At 38.8% G+C, this 19875-nt stretch overlaps 1 protein-coding gene across 9 annotated transcripts in view; it reads left to right on the top strand.

Annotated features, from left to right (window-relative positions):
• The window catches only part of ildr2 (immunoglobulin-like domain containing receptor 2), a 129766-nt gene that overhangs the window by 37458 nt on the left and 72433 nt on the right, over positions 1-19875 (top strand). Inside the window, exon 1 of one of the 9 annotated variants that reach the window (XM_069888521.1) lies at positions 1755-1887. The exons of the other annotated variants lie outside the window; for them this stretch is intronic. Coding sequence (XP_069744622.1) covers positions 1836-1887 — 52 coding nt within the window. The 5' untranslated portion in view covers positions 1755-1835. Of the gene's footprint in view, positions 1-1754; positions 1888-19875 lie in introns of those variants that run through there. 9 annotated transcript variants of the gene reach the window in all.

The following is a 19875-nucleotide window of genomic DNA, read 5'->3' on the forward strand; positions in this document are numbered from 1 at the left end:
TATAAGCCTATTAGTCTGATGTCAGTGGTAAGATATTAGAGTTGATCCTCAAGGATGACGTTACAAAATACCTGGAGATGCACGACAGGATAGGTCCAAGTCAGCATGATTTTTTTAAAATGGTAGATCCTGCCTGACCAACCTAGTAGGATAAATAAAGGGAAGACTGTGGATGTTGTATATTTGGATTTTCAAAAGGCTTTTGATAAGGTGCTGCATGTTAGGCTGCTTAATAAGATGAGAGCCCATGGAATTACAGGGACGATATTAGACTGGATAGAAAATTGGCAGATAGGCAGGAAGCAAAGGGTTGAAATTCAGGAATCCCATTCAGGATGGCTGCTTGTAACAAGTAGTGTTCTGCAGGGGTTGGCCTTTGGGCCACTTTTATTTACAATTTATAATTAATGATTTAGATTATGGAATGAATGGTTTTGTGGCCAAATTTGCAGATGACACCAAGATAGGTGGTGGAGCAGGAAGTGTTGAAGAAACCATAAAGTTGCAGAAAGATATAGACAGATTAGGAGACTGGGCAAAAATATGGCAAATAAGAAACAACGTTGATAAATGTATGGTTCTACATTTTGGAAATAAACACTCAGAATACTATTTGGATGGGGAGAAAATTCAAACTTCGGAAGTGCAAAGGGACCTGGGTGTCCTTGTGCAGAGAAACCTAAAGGTTAATGACCAGGTGGGATTGGTAGTGAAGAAAGCAAATGTTGACCTTCATTTCAAGAGGAATAGTGTATAAAAGTAAGGAGGTGTTGATGAGGCTCTATGGGGCACTGATGAAACCTCATTTGGAGTACTGTGTGCAGTTTTGGGTCCCCTATCTTAGAAAGGATGTGATGTTGTTGGAGAGGGTGCAGAGGAAGTTTACTAGATGATTCCTGGAATGCAAGGGCTAACGTATGAGGAACGTTTGGTGGCTCTAGGACTGCATTCATTTGAGTATAGAAGAATGAGAGGGCATCTCATAGAGACATTTTGAAAGTTTTTGACATAGAGTGGATGTAGATAAGGTGTTTCCCTTGGTGGGTGAATCAAGGACAAAGGGTCACAGACTTAAAATTAGAAGTTATCCATTCAAAACAGAGATGAGGAAGAACTTCTTTAGTCAGAGGGTCGTGGATCTGTGGAACTCACTGCCACATACAGCGGTGGAGGCCAGATGATTGGGAGAATTTAAACAGGGAATTGATAAGTATCTAATTAGTAAGGGTATCAAGGGATATGGGGAAAAGGATGGAAATTGGAACTAGGTGTGAGCATTGATCAGCTTAGTGTCGAGCCATGGAACAGACTCAGTGAGCTGAGTGGCCTGCTTCTGTTCCTTTATCTTGTGAAATAGCTTGGCATTGGTTATGTATCTTTATCTTTATTCCATAATGTTTCAGGCTTGAGCCCTTCATCAATGTATCTTGATGAAAGGCCCAAAGCCCGATGCACTGGTTATGTATCATCATCTTTGCTACATAAAGTACACTGTTTGACCTGCTGAGTTTGTTCAACATTGAGCGGGAGCTTGCCTAGTGAGCTCCTGTAAGTGCGTCTAGATAGTGAAAGATACAAATTCCCTTTGTCTTAAATGCTTGTACAATCCCATGTGCCCGACTTCATCACAATTGTCATCATAATCATTTTCTAGTTTGTCTAGTTTGCAACCTCATTATATTGTCTGGCTTTCCTATTGACCTGAATCACAAGGTCCACAATGATACTTCAGGAATATTTCAACCAAAAGCTGATTGGAACCTAGTGCCATATTGATATTGAGATGATGAGTCTTCATTGTGAATGTGTACAGTACATGCAGGCAATTTCAACAGATGGCAACTCCACTTCACTCTTCTGCAATGGAGCAGATTGCTACTCGAATAGGTTTTTACAACCAAAGAAAATAGTTATTTCTATGTAAATTAGTACATAAATATGTTCAATTCAAGCATGCTTTCTACCATTTCTCCACCCTTATTTACAACTGATCTATATTCTGACAATCTTCCTCATTATCCACAACTCAACCTATGTTTATTTTCTTTCCAAATGTGCTACTCAGTCACTACATTTTTAGTTATTTTAAATTTGCACAAATATTTTTAATTTAGAATTATTACAATTCTGTAAATATATTTTGATTTTTAAATGGTCTGATCTTATTTTTAAAAAATCCCTTTCCAGGTCCTCAGGATTTACCCTTTATGACCCAGTTGCAGTTGGATAACTATTGAGTATAAGGTAGATCAAGTACAAATGAGGCTAATAACATAGTGTCTATTATTTGATATCAGAAATAAGATCTCAACAAAGCTATTAATGCAATTAGTATGCATATCACAATGCAATGTTTATTCAGAAATCATTATAAAAATGTTGATGACAATTCTGTTAGTTTTGACAAAGGGAATAATACATATATTATACCAACTATACATTTTTGGGCTTTAAAAATTCTTTAAATATCTCATGCAATGATAAATTTTGAATGTATTGTTATGGATTAAGTGCAGTTTTGAGTATCTTCGTATTATTAATATGAAGTCATTAGGAATCAAACATTCAAGATCTAACCTAATTGTGGAAAAAAAAAAGCAGATGCTGAAAATCTGAAATAAAAAACAAACTGTTGGAAGTACTTAGCAGGCTGAGCAACATTTGAGAAGAGAAGCCATCAACATTTCAGGTTGCTGATCTTTTACCTCAGAAATGTATGCCATAAGACTGTTTCCAATAATTTTTTAAAAATATTTTATTTGCAGCATGTAAAAAATTAATTCCAGCCATTAAACCCATGCTGCCCAATTACAACCAAATTAACCTACAACCCCATACATTTTGGAAGGTGAGAAAACCCATGCAAGTCACAGGAGAACATACAAAATCTTGACCGACAGAACAGTTAACGTAGCAGTTAATCCAACACCTTTACAGCACCAGCGATTGGGACTGGAGTTCAAATTCTGCGCTGTCAGGAATTTGTACTTTATCCCTGTATCTGCGTAGGTTTTCCCAGTGGGCTCCAGTGTCCTCCCACCATTCAAAACGCACCAGGGGTGTATATTAATTGGATGGCACAGACTTGTGGGCCGAAATGGCCTGTTACCATGCTGTATATCTAAATTTTAAAATATATTAAAGAAATTAAAAGCACTGGATATGTATACTGACCATGTATAATATTAATACAGTGCTCAGAAGTGTGTTCTGGAACACAGTATATTCCAAAGAAGAAAATTCTTTATCAAGAGAACTCTAACATCATTATCTGCAATTAATTGAACTTTAAACAAATAATATTAAATATTTATGTAAATCTAATGACTTCTGAAAATACATCAAATAAATTCTCAGGAGCAGAGACAATAATTCTGCAGATCAGAATAGTTTAATTGCAATGACATTTTCTTCTTGGATATTTTAAATTGAATTTTCAACCAGCTTTGAGAAAGATGTAAAGTTGAGCAAATGTCTCAGAATCATTACATTATTTCACTCCTAGCCCACTGGTGTGGAATCTTCTGCAAAATTGTCTGCATTTGAAAGTAAAAATGGTGCCCTGCCATAGATAAGATGGGTTCTTGGCTGAAAGGTAAAATGTTATTCAAGAAATTGGAAGCAAAATACTCCTTATAAAGAAAAGCTCTACTTGATTCTGATTTGTATTACAATCAGAGTGTCCCACAGAAAGATTGCAAGTAAAAAAAATTACATTATTATATACTTCACTGCATTTGCCTATTTTTTTTTGACTGATTAAAATAACAATTTTGTTTCCTTCACTTCTCCCACATCAGTTCTCTGCGATTGCTCCCTGCCAAGTCTTGCAAGTACTATCTGTCATTGCCATGTGTCTCTGAGAGCAGAATGCATAGGTTCTGAATGTAATGAGCATCTTTGATTAAAACATTTCCTCTCATTTTGAATCATGTCTCTAAATTAAGTCAACCAATGAAACAAAATAGATAGTGAATGTAATTAAAATTTCACTGAGATTCACATTGAATAGAATAAATACATTCAAATGATAACCATTATATTATCTTAATATACTCATCTTAACTTGTAGCAATCACTGATTTAAGACTATGTTCTTCTTGAACTTAACCAGGCCATTTGTAGCTTTCATATCTAGTTTGATCCTGAGCTACATTCTGATTTTCAATCATAAAATCTGATTTCTTCCACCACATTTTAAAAAATTCTTGCTCCCTTTCTCCATCCCTGTGATCTTCTCATGACCCTCCTCTCATTTTGATTTCCACACATTTGATCCAAATTAATGAGAAAAGTTGATGCAGATATCTGATGTGTTGATTGAGATATCTGACAGGAAGGCTGTGAAAATTCGATTGGGAATATGATTCATAGAATGTAAAATGAAATGGCTGTGTATCAAAATACACTAAACCATGAGGAGGCAAAAACTTCAAAGATTTATAGAGACGTGCAAGTTGCAGATGCTATGGAATTTTGAACATCAAACACAACTACAGAAGGAATGCAGCAGCTCAAGCAGCATCTGTGTCAAGAAACCCTCATCTCGTGTTCCTCTCTTTATCTCCTTGTCCTCCTTTTTTTTGTTTCCTTTCCCATGTCCCTTTCCCCATTCTATTTCCATCCACCTACAACCTACATATTTCACCCAATGGATCTCCTCCCCCTTCTGGTTCACTCTATCTGTCTCCCCTTTGATGGTTCCCATTTCCAGCTTTTATTTACCCTATCAGATTCCAGCACTGGTAGCTTTTATGTTCCTGCTTATTGCCCTCCAGCAGCCTCAACCTCCCTCACCCTCCCTTTCCCATGTGGCTCCAGCAGCCTCAATCTCCTTCCTCACAGTTCCAACTGCCCATCATCCTTCATCACCTGTCATTGACTGACCCTTACCCTTCCTCTCTCCTCTTTAGATCTCTATCTTCCCTGTCCACTCTCAATCCTGATGTAGGTTCTTGATCTGAAACATCAATGGTTCCCTTTCTTCTCTCTGCTTCCCCAACCCACAGATAATGCTCAACTTGCTGAAATCCCCCAACAATCTACTCTGCTTAAAAGAGTGCAAGGTTTTGGTCAAATTTTAATAATTGCAGTTAGAACCATAGAACACTACAGCACAGAAAACAGGCCACTCAGTCCTTCTAGTCTGTGCCAAAAACATCATACCACTAGTTGAAAGAAATTTTTGTGAAACAGTAAAAGCAGATAAAACGAAATTGGTTTAAGAGTTGGATCATTTGGGCTATAGGATGAAGTATAATTTATGAGAAGAAAGTTGACTAAAATTAAAGTTTGATTTATTTTTACAGAAACGGGTAGCTAATGAAGTAGAGATGATTATGACATTGTTGATAATTAATTGTAGGACTGATTCTGGAAAAATAACTCGTAACATTGTAATTAACTCATCCAACCTAAAGATGCCAAAAGAATTAATAAAAGAATAATTAAAAACCCCATTCACAATTTTTCTTTCATCTCTGAAAATGCAAGTCATGTCATGAGACACGAGAACAACTTGTTTGAGAAGAGGCCGAAAGGAATTGTTTAGGGTTCCTCCTCTTTCACCACACACCCATCATATCATTTCCCAGCTAAATAGCAGGTGTCAAGGATTCTTGCCTTGTATAGTTGAGGCTATGCAGCATGCAATCGAGTTCCATGATTCAAATATGACACTTTACTGCCTGTTCATTCCTTTTGCATCTGGATCATTGATTTCCACAATGGCAAATCCAAATTAGTGTGGAGTGGCAACATCACCTCCTTGCTGACCATCAACATGGGCATCTCAAGGCTGTGTGCTTAGTTTCCTGGTCTAATCCTCTACACTTCATGATTGCATAGCCCAGTTCTGTTCTAATGAAATCCACAAATTTGCTGAAGACACTGCTGTTGTTCTCTGAGTAATAGAATATGATGAGTTAAACACATTCTCAATCTCCATCCTATGTTCTATGTCGTGCCAGAACAACAATGTCAGCAAAGGAAAGTGTTGTTGAGGAACCACACACCTGTCTTTATTTTTCGGGATTGCAATGGAGAATTCTTACATATAGCTGGGAATCTACCTATCAGAAGACCTCTCTTGGAGCATCAAAGCATCTGTGAAGAAGGCACACCTTATAAGAAGTTGGAGGAAATTTTGCACACCTTATAAGAAGTTGGAGGAAATTTTGCATGTCATCAAATACACTATAAAAATTCTACAGGTGTACTCTGGAAAAAATACTGACAGGTATTCATTTGGTTTAGTAACTTGAGCACCCAGGAATGCAGAAGCCTACAGAAAATGGCAGACCTAGCCAAGTCCATTAAGAACACCAATTTCCCATCCATTGAAGACTGTGAGGCATTGTGTCAAGAAGGCAGCCAACATTATACCTCCATCATACTGGTCACAACCTCTTCTCACTGCAAACTTGTCTGAAGTCCAGCACCTCTAGGTTCAAGAACAGTTTTTATCCAACAGCTCTTCAAGGGGCTTTTGAACCTCTCCATACTACCCTATTTCAAACCCTAACCACAAGTCCACCAAAAGATCTGTTTGCACTTTTCAAATGTTTTTTTTTCTTGCACTAACTGGAACTGTGAATGTTTATCATTATTCTCTCTTTTTGTGTTTTGGCATATTATGGTAATGTGTATTATTGTACTTGGTGTATCTGTTAGTTGCAGGAAGTAAGAATTTTGGTTCATTGTACTTGTATATATGTCAATAAACTTGCATTACTCGTTACATTATTGCAAGGCTAATAGAATGGCAGGGCAGCAGGAGTTTGGCCTTTGACATTTTGTGTGGGACCATGGCTCTCATAATGTACAGGTACTAGACTTTATTTTGAGCTGAATGCAATAGAATGGATGTATTTTATGAATGTTACTGACCTACCAGACATTTGATGTGCAACACTTTTTGTCTATGTTTGTAGATGATCTGGATATTAAGGGGGTGGAAACCCTTTCCAGTTTGGTGGAAGTCCAATTTGACATGCAGCACCTAGTTTGCACAATTGGGAAACCTAAAATCTGAGCAAATGCTTGTGCTCTTTCTGCCTGCTGGTTTTTGGTAACAGAAACTGAAATCTTAGTTGGGAAACAGTGATGACTTCTCTTTTGCAAACATTCTTTATTGCAAGTTTCTCTAACTCCAGTCAGGAAGGATCCAAAGTCAAGGATATTTATTGGCTCAGATATCCCATTAACAGTGACAATGCAATTTTGCCTCCTCTTGAGTTTGCTCGTGTGGCTGCAACAGACTCTCTTATTGTTCTTTCCTGAGGTTTGGGTAGAACAGTTCTATGAACATCATACTGTTCACAGCTTTCAGCTGCTCTTTACATTTACTCTTATTGCAATTTATCCCATGCAGAGGACCCACTGTTTTAGTCACTGCAATTCAAGGGGACAGCCCACTAATCTGTCCTTTCTGAGAACAAGGTTCAATCATTAGGTATTAATGTTGAAGTAGTGAAATGTGTTCAACAATGGTTGGATGGGTGATGCCAGAGAGTAGTGGTGGAAAATTGTTTGTCAAATTGCCACTGGATCCATTGTTGTTTGTCATATATATGTTAACGATCTAGATGATAGGGTGGTAGATTGGATTCGTAAGTATGCAGATGATGAGAAGATTGGTGGTGTAGACAGTGAAGAAGCTTGCAGTGAGATATAGGGCAGCTAGAAGAGTGGGCTGAAAGATGGCAGATGGAGTTTAATACTGATAAATGTGAGGTGCTACATTTTGGTAGGACAAAACAGCAAAGGTCATACACTTTAAATGGTAAACAATTGAGAAGTGCAGTCGAACAAAGGGATTTAGGAATTCTGGTACATAATTCTCTGAAAGTTGAATCACATGTAGTTAGGGTGGTGAATAAAGAATTTGGAATGTTGGCCTTCATAAATCAGAATATTGAATACAGGAGTTGGGATGTCATGTTGAAGTTGTATAAGGCATCGGTGCAGCCAAATTTGGAATATTGTGTGTAGTTTTTGTTGCCAAATATAGGAAGTAAATAGAACACAGAGAGTACAGAGGAGATTTACAAAAATGTTTCCTAGGTTTCAGGGTTTGAGTTCAGGGAAAAGTTGAACAGGCTGGGACTTTATTCCCTGGAATGTAGATTGAGGGTTGATTTGATAGAGGTATTTAAAATTATGAGAGGGTGTGGTGCTACCACTGTGTGCTACCACTATGTATATTGTACATTTGTGCTTATAGACTGGCCCGCCCGTGAACTTGTGACTCCTCCCTCCCGGATATCCCCATAAAGGCTATTACCCCTAAACCCCTTCCTCAGTATCTGCCTTGGAACCAGGCCAGTTACATGTAAGATCTGCTGAAATCTAAAGGTGATTAAAGCCTATTAATCACTGGTCCTTGTCTAATGTGGATGATTGGTAGCACAGGGGAACAGATAGAATCAATGTGGACAGCTTTTTCCTTTGAGAGTGGGGGAGATTCAAATAAGAGGACATGGATTGAGATTGAAGGGAGAAAAGTTTAGGGGAAATTAGGGAGAATTTCTTCACTCAGAGGGTGGAGGGAGTGTGGAATGAGCTTTAGGCCAAAGTGGTGGATGCGGGTACAATTTTAATATTTAAGGAAAGATTGGATAGGTATATGGATGAGAGAGGTGTGGAGGGTCATGGCTGGGTGCAGGTCAATGGGACTAGGTGGGAGCAGGTGTTTGGCATGGACTCGAAGGGCTGAACTGGCCTGTTTCTGTTCTATAATTAAGTGGTTATTATATGGTAACTATATGGTAGTTTGTACAGAAGACTTCAAATTAGTATATTCAAATTAGTATATTGCAATTTTAAACTCATAGAAGTTACAAAACCAAACCAAAGTCAGATGAGATCAACCAGCAACTAATGTATATATTATTCCTGATACCCTTTAAATGGTGCTGTGATTAAATCATTCCTAGCAAAATTGCTATATGGCAATCAGAGAGAGCTTTAGTCGGAGAACTAAATTCCAAAATGGCAATATATACATCAAATCATAGGTGCGAACTGATTGGCTTTGTGATGTGTCAGCCTTGTTGTCTTCTGGTTGGTTCTCACTTTGTGTTAACAACCTAACAGTTCACTGGTATTTTCTCCTTGGTTTCTCAAAATGAAGTGGCACTGATCCAATTTTAATGCCTAGAAATGGGAAAGAATGTGAAAAGGAAAAAAAAATGTATTTCTTTCATGGAGAACCTGATAGCAAATAATCAATTTGAAAATGTCATTGAGAGTCAGGAATGGAAGTAGAAAAAATATCAGCAAGGGTTACTGTTGGGCTAAGGCAATAATTAAAGCTGCAATTATTGCTTCCTTAAAAGAATCTAGATGAGCATTTGAAACAAAGTATATGGTAAGGCCTTCGGAAGTAAGATTAGTGTTAAATAGCTGGTGTGTAGCTGCTTAACCCCATGATTCTTCTAAATATTAGAAAAGGTTTTACTGAAACAAAGCTTTTTTTATAGTTTATTTATAAAAGTAGTAATATTTTCTGGATGATTTAGGATATTTTTGATGACAAGGCAGCTCAACTAGTCAGTTCATTTTGAAATAATGTTCCCCACCCTGGATCTTCAACAAAAACAACATTTAAAAAGACTATTATTTTGATTTCTCACAGGGAAATTTTAACAACAGTGCCTGGCCAAAGTGGGTTAACTCCAACTTGTACTGTTAAATTAAAATTTTTAAATTTAAATTAAAAAAAAAATTAGACATACAGCACACTAACAGTGTGAGGTCATCCATATCAGTAAAACAAAATATAAATTTTGTTTGTTTGGAACGTAAACATTAAAGAGCTTTTGATGTGCAGCAGGATTGGGATGTCCTTGCAAATAAATCACCTAAAGTTAACAAAGTACAATAATCAACTGGGAAGATCAAATTATGTTGGCCTTTTATGCAATGGAATTTAAGTTGGAGAGTAAAGAGGTCTGATTGAAATTGTAGTGGGTGTTGGTGAGACCACACATGGAATATTTGCCTTTGGGTGTTGAAGGAATAACCTGTGAAAGAAAGAGCAGAAAGAGCAGAACGAAGATTTTCCAGATTGATTACTATAATAATGAAGCAGAATTGACCCACAACTTTGGGTTAGAATAATGAGAGATGATCTCTTCAAAGCATAAAAAATGTTTATACTATTTGACAGATAGGATGAATGCTGGAATATATCAAGATTATTATCATGTAATAAAACAGGTGAAATATTGCATGAAATTGGCTTCACTCATCTGTAAGGTATACAGATTGTCATCAGCACAAATTGCTCGGCACTTCTTGCAGAGAAAGAGAAGCAAAAGAAGTCATTCCCCCCTGTGATAGTACAGATTCTATCACCAATGTGCATATGTACAGATGGTAGTGTAGGATTACTGTGATTGGCTGAGAGTGTAGCCACACCTATTGGCAGGTCTTAAAGGATTGCTTCTAGCCAGACCAGGTCATTCTGGACCTGTCTTTTAGTTAATAAAAGCCTTGGTTTGGATCAACAAGTCTTTGGTTCTTTCAAACCCCCCCCCCCCCCCCCAAGAGTGACTGAGTGCTGATGGATTCACCTCCAGCATTCCCATAGCCACACAGACTTTAGTCCAAACCATTGGCAACCCGAACTACAGATCCAAATCTCCGACTCGATCAGAAAGCCTTCAGTGCCCTCAGCACCCTTTCACATACTGATTCTGATACCTGGTATCCCCTTCAGTTATTCGAGCCAGTCTCCAGCAGCCCACAGCCTGCATGGGTTCCTCTCCTCGAGTCACCAACAGCCTGTCGCCTGAGTGCTTTTCAGCCGCAGAGCCCTTCACTGGTCCAGTGCCAGGGTCACTGCCCCATAGGATTACCTCTTGTTTTAGAGGGAGAAACAAAGAGGTAATCTCTATTTTCTGGTGACCTGTGCCAGACCTCTGCCCCCTCAGAGTCTGCAACTCCTCAAGGAGTGCCGAACACAGGTGCCTCCATCTGGGCCCAGACTCCGTGGTTGCAGGATTTTAAAATAAACAGCACCTTGAACCATTTAAAGTATGTATGGTGCCATCGGCAGTTGGACTGAGTGGTAGAATCCTGCGGAAGAGCACTGTGTCTCTGCTCACTGTGGGTCCACATTAGTGTCAGCGCTGGCGTTACAGCAGCTCCGGCAATGCCACTTTTTAAAAAATGTTCACCATCACAACAAAAAAAGAGTTGTTCATTCCATTCACGCAGAAAGTGGTGAGTCTTTGAAATTGTCCACCCAACAAAACTCTGTATGTCAGTCTCCGAGTACATTCAAGAGGGACTAATAGATTTTTGGACTTTTAGAGAATTGAATGATATGGGATCAGTATATGAAAGAAGTGCGGAGGTTAGGGGATCAGCCATGATTTTTATTAAATTGGAGAGCAAGCACCAATGGCTTACTCTTATTTCTGCATCTTGCATAAATCTGTCAGTTACAAAGCAGTAACATTACTGCTCCAAATATCAAATGCATGAAATAAAATGGAAAATACTGGAAATATGAAGTAGATCAGCGGCATTTGTGGAAGTGATAAAATTACCTCCAATGGTGCTGACCAGGCAAACCAACGAGTCATAACATGAAATTCATTTACGGTGTATCAATCTTATCCCATGTTATTCTCCCCATTAACAACTCCCCCCACCCCCAATATCTACCACTTGCCTGTACACTAAGAGCTAATTATGATGAACAATTAATCTATCATTGGGTTATGGAAGAAAATCAAGAGTCATGAAAATTCACAGAATGACAAAGAGACTTTAAACTCCACATAGACAGCACTGGATGTAAGGGTTGAATCCAGATTGCTGGAACTTTATTAGCTGCGTCACTATCTCACCTTGGTGACTTTTAAGGTCACAAGGCTAATCAGGCACATGCTTTTGGGTATGCTTGGCAGCATGTTTCAATTAGACCACTTATGTTACAGCTGCTGTGTGGAGCAGGGAACATGAAACATCAACAAGAGCATTGAATAATAATATTTCCAGTAAATGGCATGAAATGAGATCTTTTGTGTCTGAGAGACAGGTACTGAATTCAATTGGTTGACTTCATTTGCAAACAATTTATGTGAATGCATTTTTTGAGAAAATCGGAGTACATTATAGAAATGATGTTTCCTCCTTGGCACAACTCAGTTTTGTCTACAATCACCTACTCATTCGTGCTGATGGAGCTCACAACAGCCTCATCATGGACAACTTCTGCTGAGCAACTTGTTGCTTTTATATACAAGGGCTTTCTAGGTTACAGATGGCCTTATGGAAATCGACTGTATGCGTTTTGCAGTATTTTCAAGCTAGTAATAATATTTTGTAGTATTCATTCATGACTGAATACAGACAGGGGTGCAGTGCTGCAGGAGCTCACAGGAGTGCCGCTCCGGCACTCCGGGGGGGGCAGCTCCAGCACCTCTGGGCAGCTCCAGGCACCTCCTTGTTGCCGTTTTTGATGAGCTACTTCATCTAAAAAAAATTAGCACTGCATCACTGGATCAGTACCTTTTCCATTAGATTAATTGTGGCTAGTGTTAGGTTAAACAATTGATTAAAATGAAATAATTATAGCAAGTGTATGTGGAGTGATGTGATCTGCATTGTTATAGAAATAGAATTTTCTGATTTTCACAGAAATTGGATTACAAGCAGTTCTCAAGAACAGAACCCTTCCTCAATCCAGGAGGTGTCTGTAATGGTATAAATCAAAAATACTTGAGACTGTTTGGGGAGGTGAGAGGTGGGTGTATTCTCAGTAAACACTTCCATTGGTAAACTCTTAGTTTCGTTCAATTTTATTGATGCAGCACAGAAGAAGGCCTTTCCAACCAGTGGGATAAATAGGTAAATTAATGCCAATGGCAAGTTCTGAAATTTCCCCCCTCATTTTTTTTATTGCATATAAAGTTGACAGTTGAGTGATTTTTCATGCATAATTGGGCTGGTGCTAACCTCTACACCAACTGTGCCGTCTAACATATCCTTGTGTGACCCTTAACACTACAATACAGAGTGGTAAAATGGTAATTCAGTTCTTCAAATTATATTACCCTTTTCAATCACACACCAACATGCTTTTAATTCATGTTTTAAAGATGATAAACAGTACTCTGTCAGTGTTATAAAGATGATACTCTTGTGTTTCCCTGGCACTTGCTGTGTGGGGGATTATGGGTAAGGAAGGTGGCCATTTTGCCCATTGAGCAGCTGCTGCCATGAGGTGCCGAAACGGCCCCGAAGCAGCCCAATGAGATGCCAGCCCGGAGTAGCTTGGTGAGCTCCAGGGTGCTCAAGTGGGATGGAGAATCTGTGTTGGTCTAGGGACTTGGATATTGGGCGGGCAAGGCAAGGACAGTCTCATCTCCTGAAAGTGGCACCCAGGGCATGTGCCCTAGCTGTCATATCCTAGATATGCCTTGCTTCCACCCAATGAAACCCATGCTGCTCAATTCCAATCCTGTTTGTTTTAGAGAATGAAACTCCCAAACAACATTGAGAGGCGGCAAAATCCAACATACAGCTTTACTAGCTGTCAAATCCATGCAGGTCATAGGGAGTATGTGCAAATTCCTTAAAGACAGTGGTAGATTTGAACACTGGTTGCTGGCGCTGTGTTAGTGTTTTGTCTATTATTTCTGAGTTCTCACTACCAGATGAATTTACATGATGTTCATTTCCAAATGCCAAATATATAGTCTTTGCCGGATGATTCAATTGTTTGCTTTCAATTTAATTCGACAGGTATATTAGCTTTGTTAATTTTACATGAGACTAAAGCTGTAATGATATTGTAGATTAATAACTAAATGTCTGATTTTTCTGGTGATTGTAACAAAGCAAGGTAGGAAAGAATTTTTTTGGAGCTACTTGTTTTAAATTATTTAGATATGTTAGCAGAACTTTAAGGAATTTTTATGCTTTCAAATTCTTTATTTAATTCAAGATCATTTTGAATTTGATACTTTTGATAGCTAATAAAGCTGAATGTTAGATTTTGCCTCCTTGCAATGTTGTTTGGGTGTTTCATTTGTGGGGTTACTTTCATGTATCATTCGAGTCTCTCTGTTGCTGTTTAGAGATCAATGCTGAAGTATTTGACCCTTGGCATTTGGATCTGGTAAGTTCTGGTGGAGCATGATCTGGCCAGAAGGGTTGGAAAAACTCAACAGTTCATGCAGCATCTATAGAAATAAAAGGAGAGCCTAAAATCAGGCAGGCACATAAATAAAAAGGTAAGGTGGCAGAAGAGAAGGGGGTGGAACACAGGCTAACAGATAAGAGGTAGTAGATGGCTACTAGAGGGAAGGCAGAAGATAAAGAGGCTGAGAAGTGATGAGGGGAGAGGGTAGGAAACCAAGAAAGATGGCTCTCTGATAGGAGAAGGAAAAGGGTGGAGAGCAGGCAGAAGGGAGACTGGGATGAGGGGAAAAGAGGCCAGGTGAGGGATGAACAGAAAATGGAGGTTGATATTGATGCTGTCTGGTTGAAGACTGCCAAGATGGAATACAAGGTGTTGCTCCTCCAATTAGTTTCTCCAGCACTTTTATAAACTGCACTCAACACCAGCAGCTGATGAGTTTCTTCTATAATGATCTGTCTATGTTTTTTACTTTTTCAGGGATGTTGTAGGCTGGGAGGAACTTTTGTGCTTCTTCTGGCTGTCAAACATTATCAAACATGTTACCTGTTTAATGATTGGTGTCCAACTGCTGAGAATAGAATTTTCCATGTAGAACAACTAAAATTCCCAATCCTTCCTTTGACCATTGAAGGACTTAAATACCCAAACAACACTTGTTGTTTGCTGGTTCATGGAAATTATTCCTGGCCCTCAAAATATTTGCTCCCTCTTCTGATAATACACCTGAAGTCTGCTGTCGTTAACAGCTTTCTATTAAATCATTTTTAATTGTGCATCAATTTGCTATTCTATACTCTGTTTTAGACATAGTTTTCTAATGAGATGATGCTTGGAGATGAATTATCTTAGCAAATTAACAGTTTAAAGTGCCTTTAAATATTAACACAAGAAATATAAGTGAGCAATCTGACCCCTTGTGCTTTCATTGCTACACAATAGGATTATAGCTGACCTTTTATTCCATTGCCATTTCTCTGATTCCTGTATCACCAAAAGCTTGCCATTTTCTGCCTTAAATGTACTCGATGACTGAACTTCCTTCATGTTGGGTAGAGAATTTCCAAGGTTCATTGCCATCTGAGTGATAAAACTTCTTCCCTTATTTGGTCCTGAATGGCTGTTCCCCAATTTTGAGAATTTGACTCTTGACTCGAAAGATTTCAGCCACTGATTTTTTTTGTACATTTCAGTAAGACCATTTTTATATACTATATGACAAAGTCTGCTCGATCTTTTCACATTGTCTATTTTTCATTCCAGATATCAGTTTAATAAACTTTTCTATATTCAATGTTAACAAAAAATTAATAAATATTAACTTCCAATGATAGAGGTTGTGTTTTAATTTCAGCACAAACCGATCTTTTGGCCCTTCTAGTCAATACTGAACTATTATTCTGTCTAATCCCACTGGCCTGCACCCAGTCCATAGCCCTCCATACCTCTCCCATCCATGTACCTGTCCAAATTATTCTTAAATGTTACAATTGAGCTCGCATTCACCACTTCAGCTTGCATCTTATCCCATACTGCTACCACTCTTCCCCTTTCAACCTTAAGCCATGCCTTCTGGTTTATATCTCATCTATCCTCAGTGTAAAAATCCTTGCTACATTTACTGTCAATACCCCTTATAATTTTAATATCTCTATCAAATCTCATCTCCTTCTTCTCCACTCCTAATCTGTTTAATCTTTCCCTGTAATCCAGCTCCTAAAGTATGGCCAACATCCTCGTAAGTCTTCTCTGCACTCTCAACCAAAACTGCACACAATACTCCAAATTTGGCCTCATATATGTCTTGTACAACTTTACTATAACATTCCAACTCCTGTTCTCAATACTTTGATTTATGAAGGCTAATATGCCAAAAGCTCTCTTTACAACCCCATCTACCTGTATCACAACTTTCAGGGAACTGTGTATCTATATTCCCAGATCTCTCTGTACTCCCACCCACCTCAGTACCCTACCAATTACCATGTATGTCTTTTCTTAGTTTATCCTTCCAAAATGCAATACCTCACTTGTTTGCATTAAATTCCATCTGCCATTTTTCAGCCCATTGTTCCAGCTGGTCCAGATCTCCCTGCAAGCTTTTAGAATTTTTCTTGCTGCTAACAACTCCTCCAATCTTTATATTATCTGCAAACTTGCTGATCCAATTTACCACATTATCATCCAGACAATGGACTCAGCACAGATCCCTGAGGCACACCACTAGTCACAGGCCTCCAGTTTGAGAAGCACTCTGGTTCCACCATTCTAGCCAATGTCAAATCCAGTTTGCAACCTCACTGTGATATTGATTGTCTGAATCTAACCTCCCATGTGGAACTTTGTCAAAGGCCATTCTAAAGTCCATGTAGACAACATCCACAGCCTTTGATCAACTTTCCTAGTAACCTCCTCAAAAAACTCTATCATATTGGATAAACATGATCAACTGCACAAAACAATGTTGACTATCCCTAATCATTCCTTGGCTATCCAAATACTTGTATATCTGATCTCTTAAAGCACCTTATAATAATTTACCTAAAACTGAAATTGGGCACATCAGCCTATAATTTCCAGGCTTACTTTTGGAGCCTTTTTTTAAACAACCTGAACTACCCTCCAATCCTCTGGCAACACACCTGTGGCTAAGGACATGTAAAATATTTTTACTAGAGTGGCCTGGTTGGCATAGTGGTTAGTGCAATCTGTTACAGTGCCTGCGATTGGGACCAGGGTTTGAATCCTGCGCTGTCTCTAAATAATTTGTACGTTTTCCCCATGTCTGCATGGGTTTCCTCTGGGGGCTCCGGTTTTCTCCTCCTATTCAAAGTATACTGAGGGTTGTATTGGATGGCATGGGCTGAAAGGGCCTGTTACCATGCTGCATGTCTATATTGAAATTTTAAATATTTAAATTTAAAATGTATAGTTTCTGCAATTTCTATACTAGCCTCCCTCAAGGTCTGAGCGAATGTGTAGATTCAATACAAAGTGTCCATATATTAATGAATTAGGAACATAGGAAGTAGGAACAGGAGTAGGCCAAAAATGGCCCATCGAGCCTGCTCCCCCATTCAATACGATCATGGCTGATCTAATTTATGACCTAACTCCACCTACCTGCCTTCTCCCCATATCCCCTAATTCCTCTATCATGTAAAAAATTATCTAACCGAATTTTAAATATGTTTAATGAAGCAGCCTCAACCACTTCCATGGTTAGAGAATTCCAAACATTCACTACTCTCTGGGAAAAACTATTTTTCCTCATCTCTGTCCTAAATCTACTCCCCCGAATCTTGAGACTGTGATCCAGAATTGGTTGTCATATTTGGTTTCTAAGCTAACCTTCTGTGGCCAAATAATACAACCTTGATGAAGGGCTCAGGCCTGAAATGTCAGTTACCCTTTGCTTCCTATAGATCGGGGCTGCCAAACCTTTTAGACCATTGACCCCTTCATGGAATCCCTGATCCCTCATAGACCCCAGGCATGTACAAAAATAATAATTAATTAGGCGTGCAGATTCCATATGCATTAGTGAGCGAAACTGCATAGGATATACATGAAGTTCAGGCCTCCCAGCAATAACCCAATCTTTGTTACAACACCCCAATTGACAAGTAACAAATTTGTGAATTAAGCAAGCAAGTTATTACAATAACAGTAAAAAAAAAAGCCTTTGCTTCTGGCTGGGAAGATGCCAAATGGAGCTGGGTCCAAGTCTTCGGCATTGGTGACGGCAACTCCATTCTCAACACTGGGTGCAGTGCCATCTGCATTGAAGAAGTCACCTCAGGCTCCCAGGCAGGACCAGTGACCTCAGGCTCTACAATTCTATCGACCCCCCCCCCCCCCACCACCTTTAGATCCCCTGACATTTTTTTAATCTCTTGGATAGTCCCATAGACTCCCAGGGGTTGATATTGACCACTTTGGAGACCCCTATTATAGATGCTGCATAACCTGCTGAGTTTCTCCAGCACTTTTGTGCATTGCAATACAACATAATGATTTCTTTATCTGACTCTGCCAGGAGTTGTCAATGTGCTAATTTGAACATGTTATACAATGGGCTATTGTTAGCTAGTGGCAACTGCAAGAATAGTTTTTGTATAGATTTCCTTTCTGAAACTTTTTAAATATACACATTTACTGTTATGAATCTCAATATTGCTCTTCTGCTGTACTTAGAAATCAATGGGCAATACACTTGATCATCACGTTCTTTAAAATAAACTTGGTATTCATATTTTGTTTGTATTATCTTTTACTGAAGAGCAGTCTTCAAAAAGTTAAAATTTTGTAAGCGAGGGTCACCACTGAGATTACAATGACTCTCCTTATGCATCACTAAAGAAAGGTTCAGAAGCTTGGTTTCCAAGGATACCATTGTGGTTTTTCAGAAGTATGCATGGGGGAGTAATGCTTGGCAACCCATTTAAAGTCTCGTAATTGCAAAAGGAATTGACTCTCAAATTGAAACCGTTGTTTATCTCCATATTTCGATGACTCCCCCCCCCCCCCCAAATCTTTCATTCTCTTTTTTTTTAATCCTGTATATTGAAACAATAAAATTATTTTAACAAAATCAATGCTATTTTAGTTTAACCACACAATAACTGATTTTGTGGATGGTAATGAACATTTGAGTTAAAGATTCATTTACTATTTTAGTTTGTTTTAATGGAACCCCAGATTTAATTATCACAAGATATAAGAGTGGAAATAGACCCACTGGCCCATCAAGTCTGCTCTACCATTTTAATCGTGAGCTGATCCAACTCACTGGCTTTCTCCCTGAAACCCTTGATGCCCTAACTAATCAAATGCCTGTCAATCTGTGCCTTAAATGCACTCAATGAACTTGCTTGCACAGCCACCTGTGTCAACAAGTTCCACATACTCACGACCCTCTGATTGAAGAAATTGTTTAAATTGGCACCCTTTTGTCCTGAAGTAATGCCCTCTTGTTCTAGAATCCCCGACCATGGGAAACATTCTTGCCACATCTACTCTGTCCAGGCTTTTCAGCATTCAAAATGCCTCTATGGGGTTCCCCCTCATCCTTCTGTACTCCAACGACCAACATATACTATCTCTTTAATTCCTGGTATCATTCTAGTAAATCTTATCTGAACCTTCTCCAACACAAGCACTTCTCAAATAAGGGTACCAAAAACTACACAATACTCCAAATGAGGTCTCACCTGTGCTTTATAGAGTCTCAACATTATGTCTCTGCTCTTGTATGTTATTCCTCTAGAAATGAGTGCCAACATTGCATTTGCCTTCTTCACCACCGACTCAATCTGGAGGTGAACCTTTAAGGTATCTTACACGAGGACTCCCAAGTCCCTTTGCGCCTCGGAATTTTGAATTTTCTCCCCATCTAAATAATAGTCTGTCCATCTATTTCTTCTTCCAAAGTGCATGACCATATATTTTCCAATGTTGTATTTCATCTGCCACCTCTTTGCCCATTCTCCTAATCTATCCAAGTCTCTCTGCTTCCTTTTGGTATCCTCAGCACCTCCTCCCCTTTCAACTATTTTGGAATCATCTGCAAATTTAGCCATAATCAACATTTGGTTTATTGTCATAGTAATAAAACAGTGTCATATTTCTTTTTGCCTGCTGAAGGCAGACAGATTCGCCACCGGCAGGAATTGACTAAGTGCCTCTTGCAGTCGACACAGTCAGAGAGAGTGAAG

This window comes from Narcine bancroftii, chromosome 7 (genome assembly GCF_036971445.1).
Source record: "Narcine bancroftii isolate sNarBan1 chromosome 7, sNarBan1.hap1, whole genome shotgun sequence".
In the NCBI taxonomy this organism is placed as follows: domain Eukaryota; kingdom Metazoa; phylum Chordata; class Chondrichthyes; order Torpediniformes; family Narcinidae; genus Narcine; species Narcine bancroftii.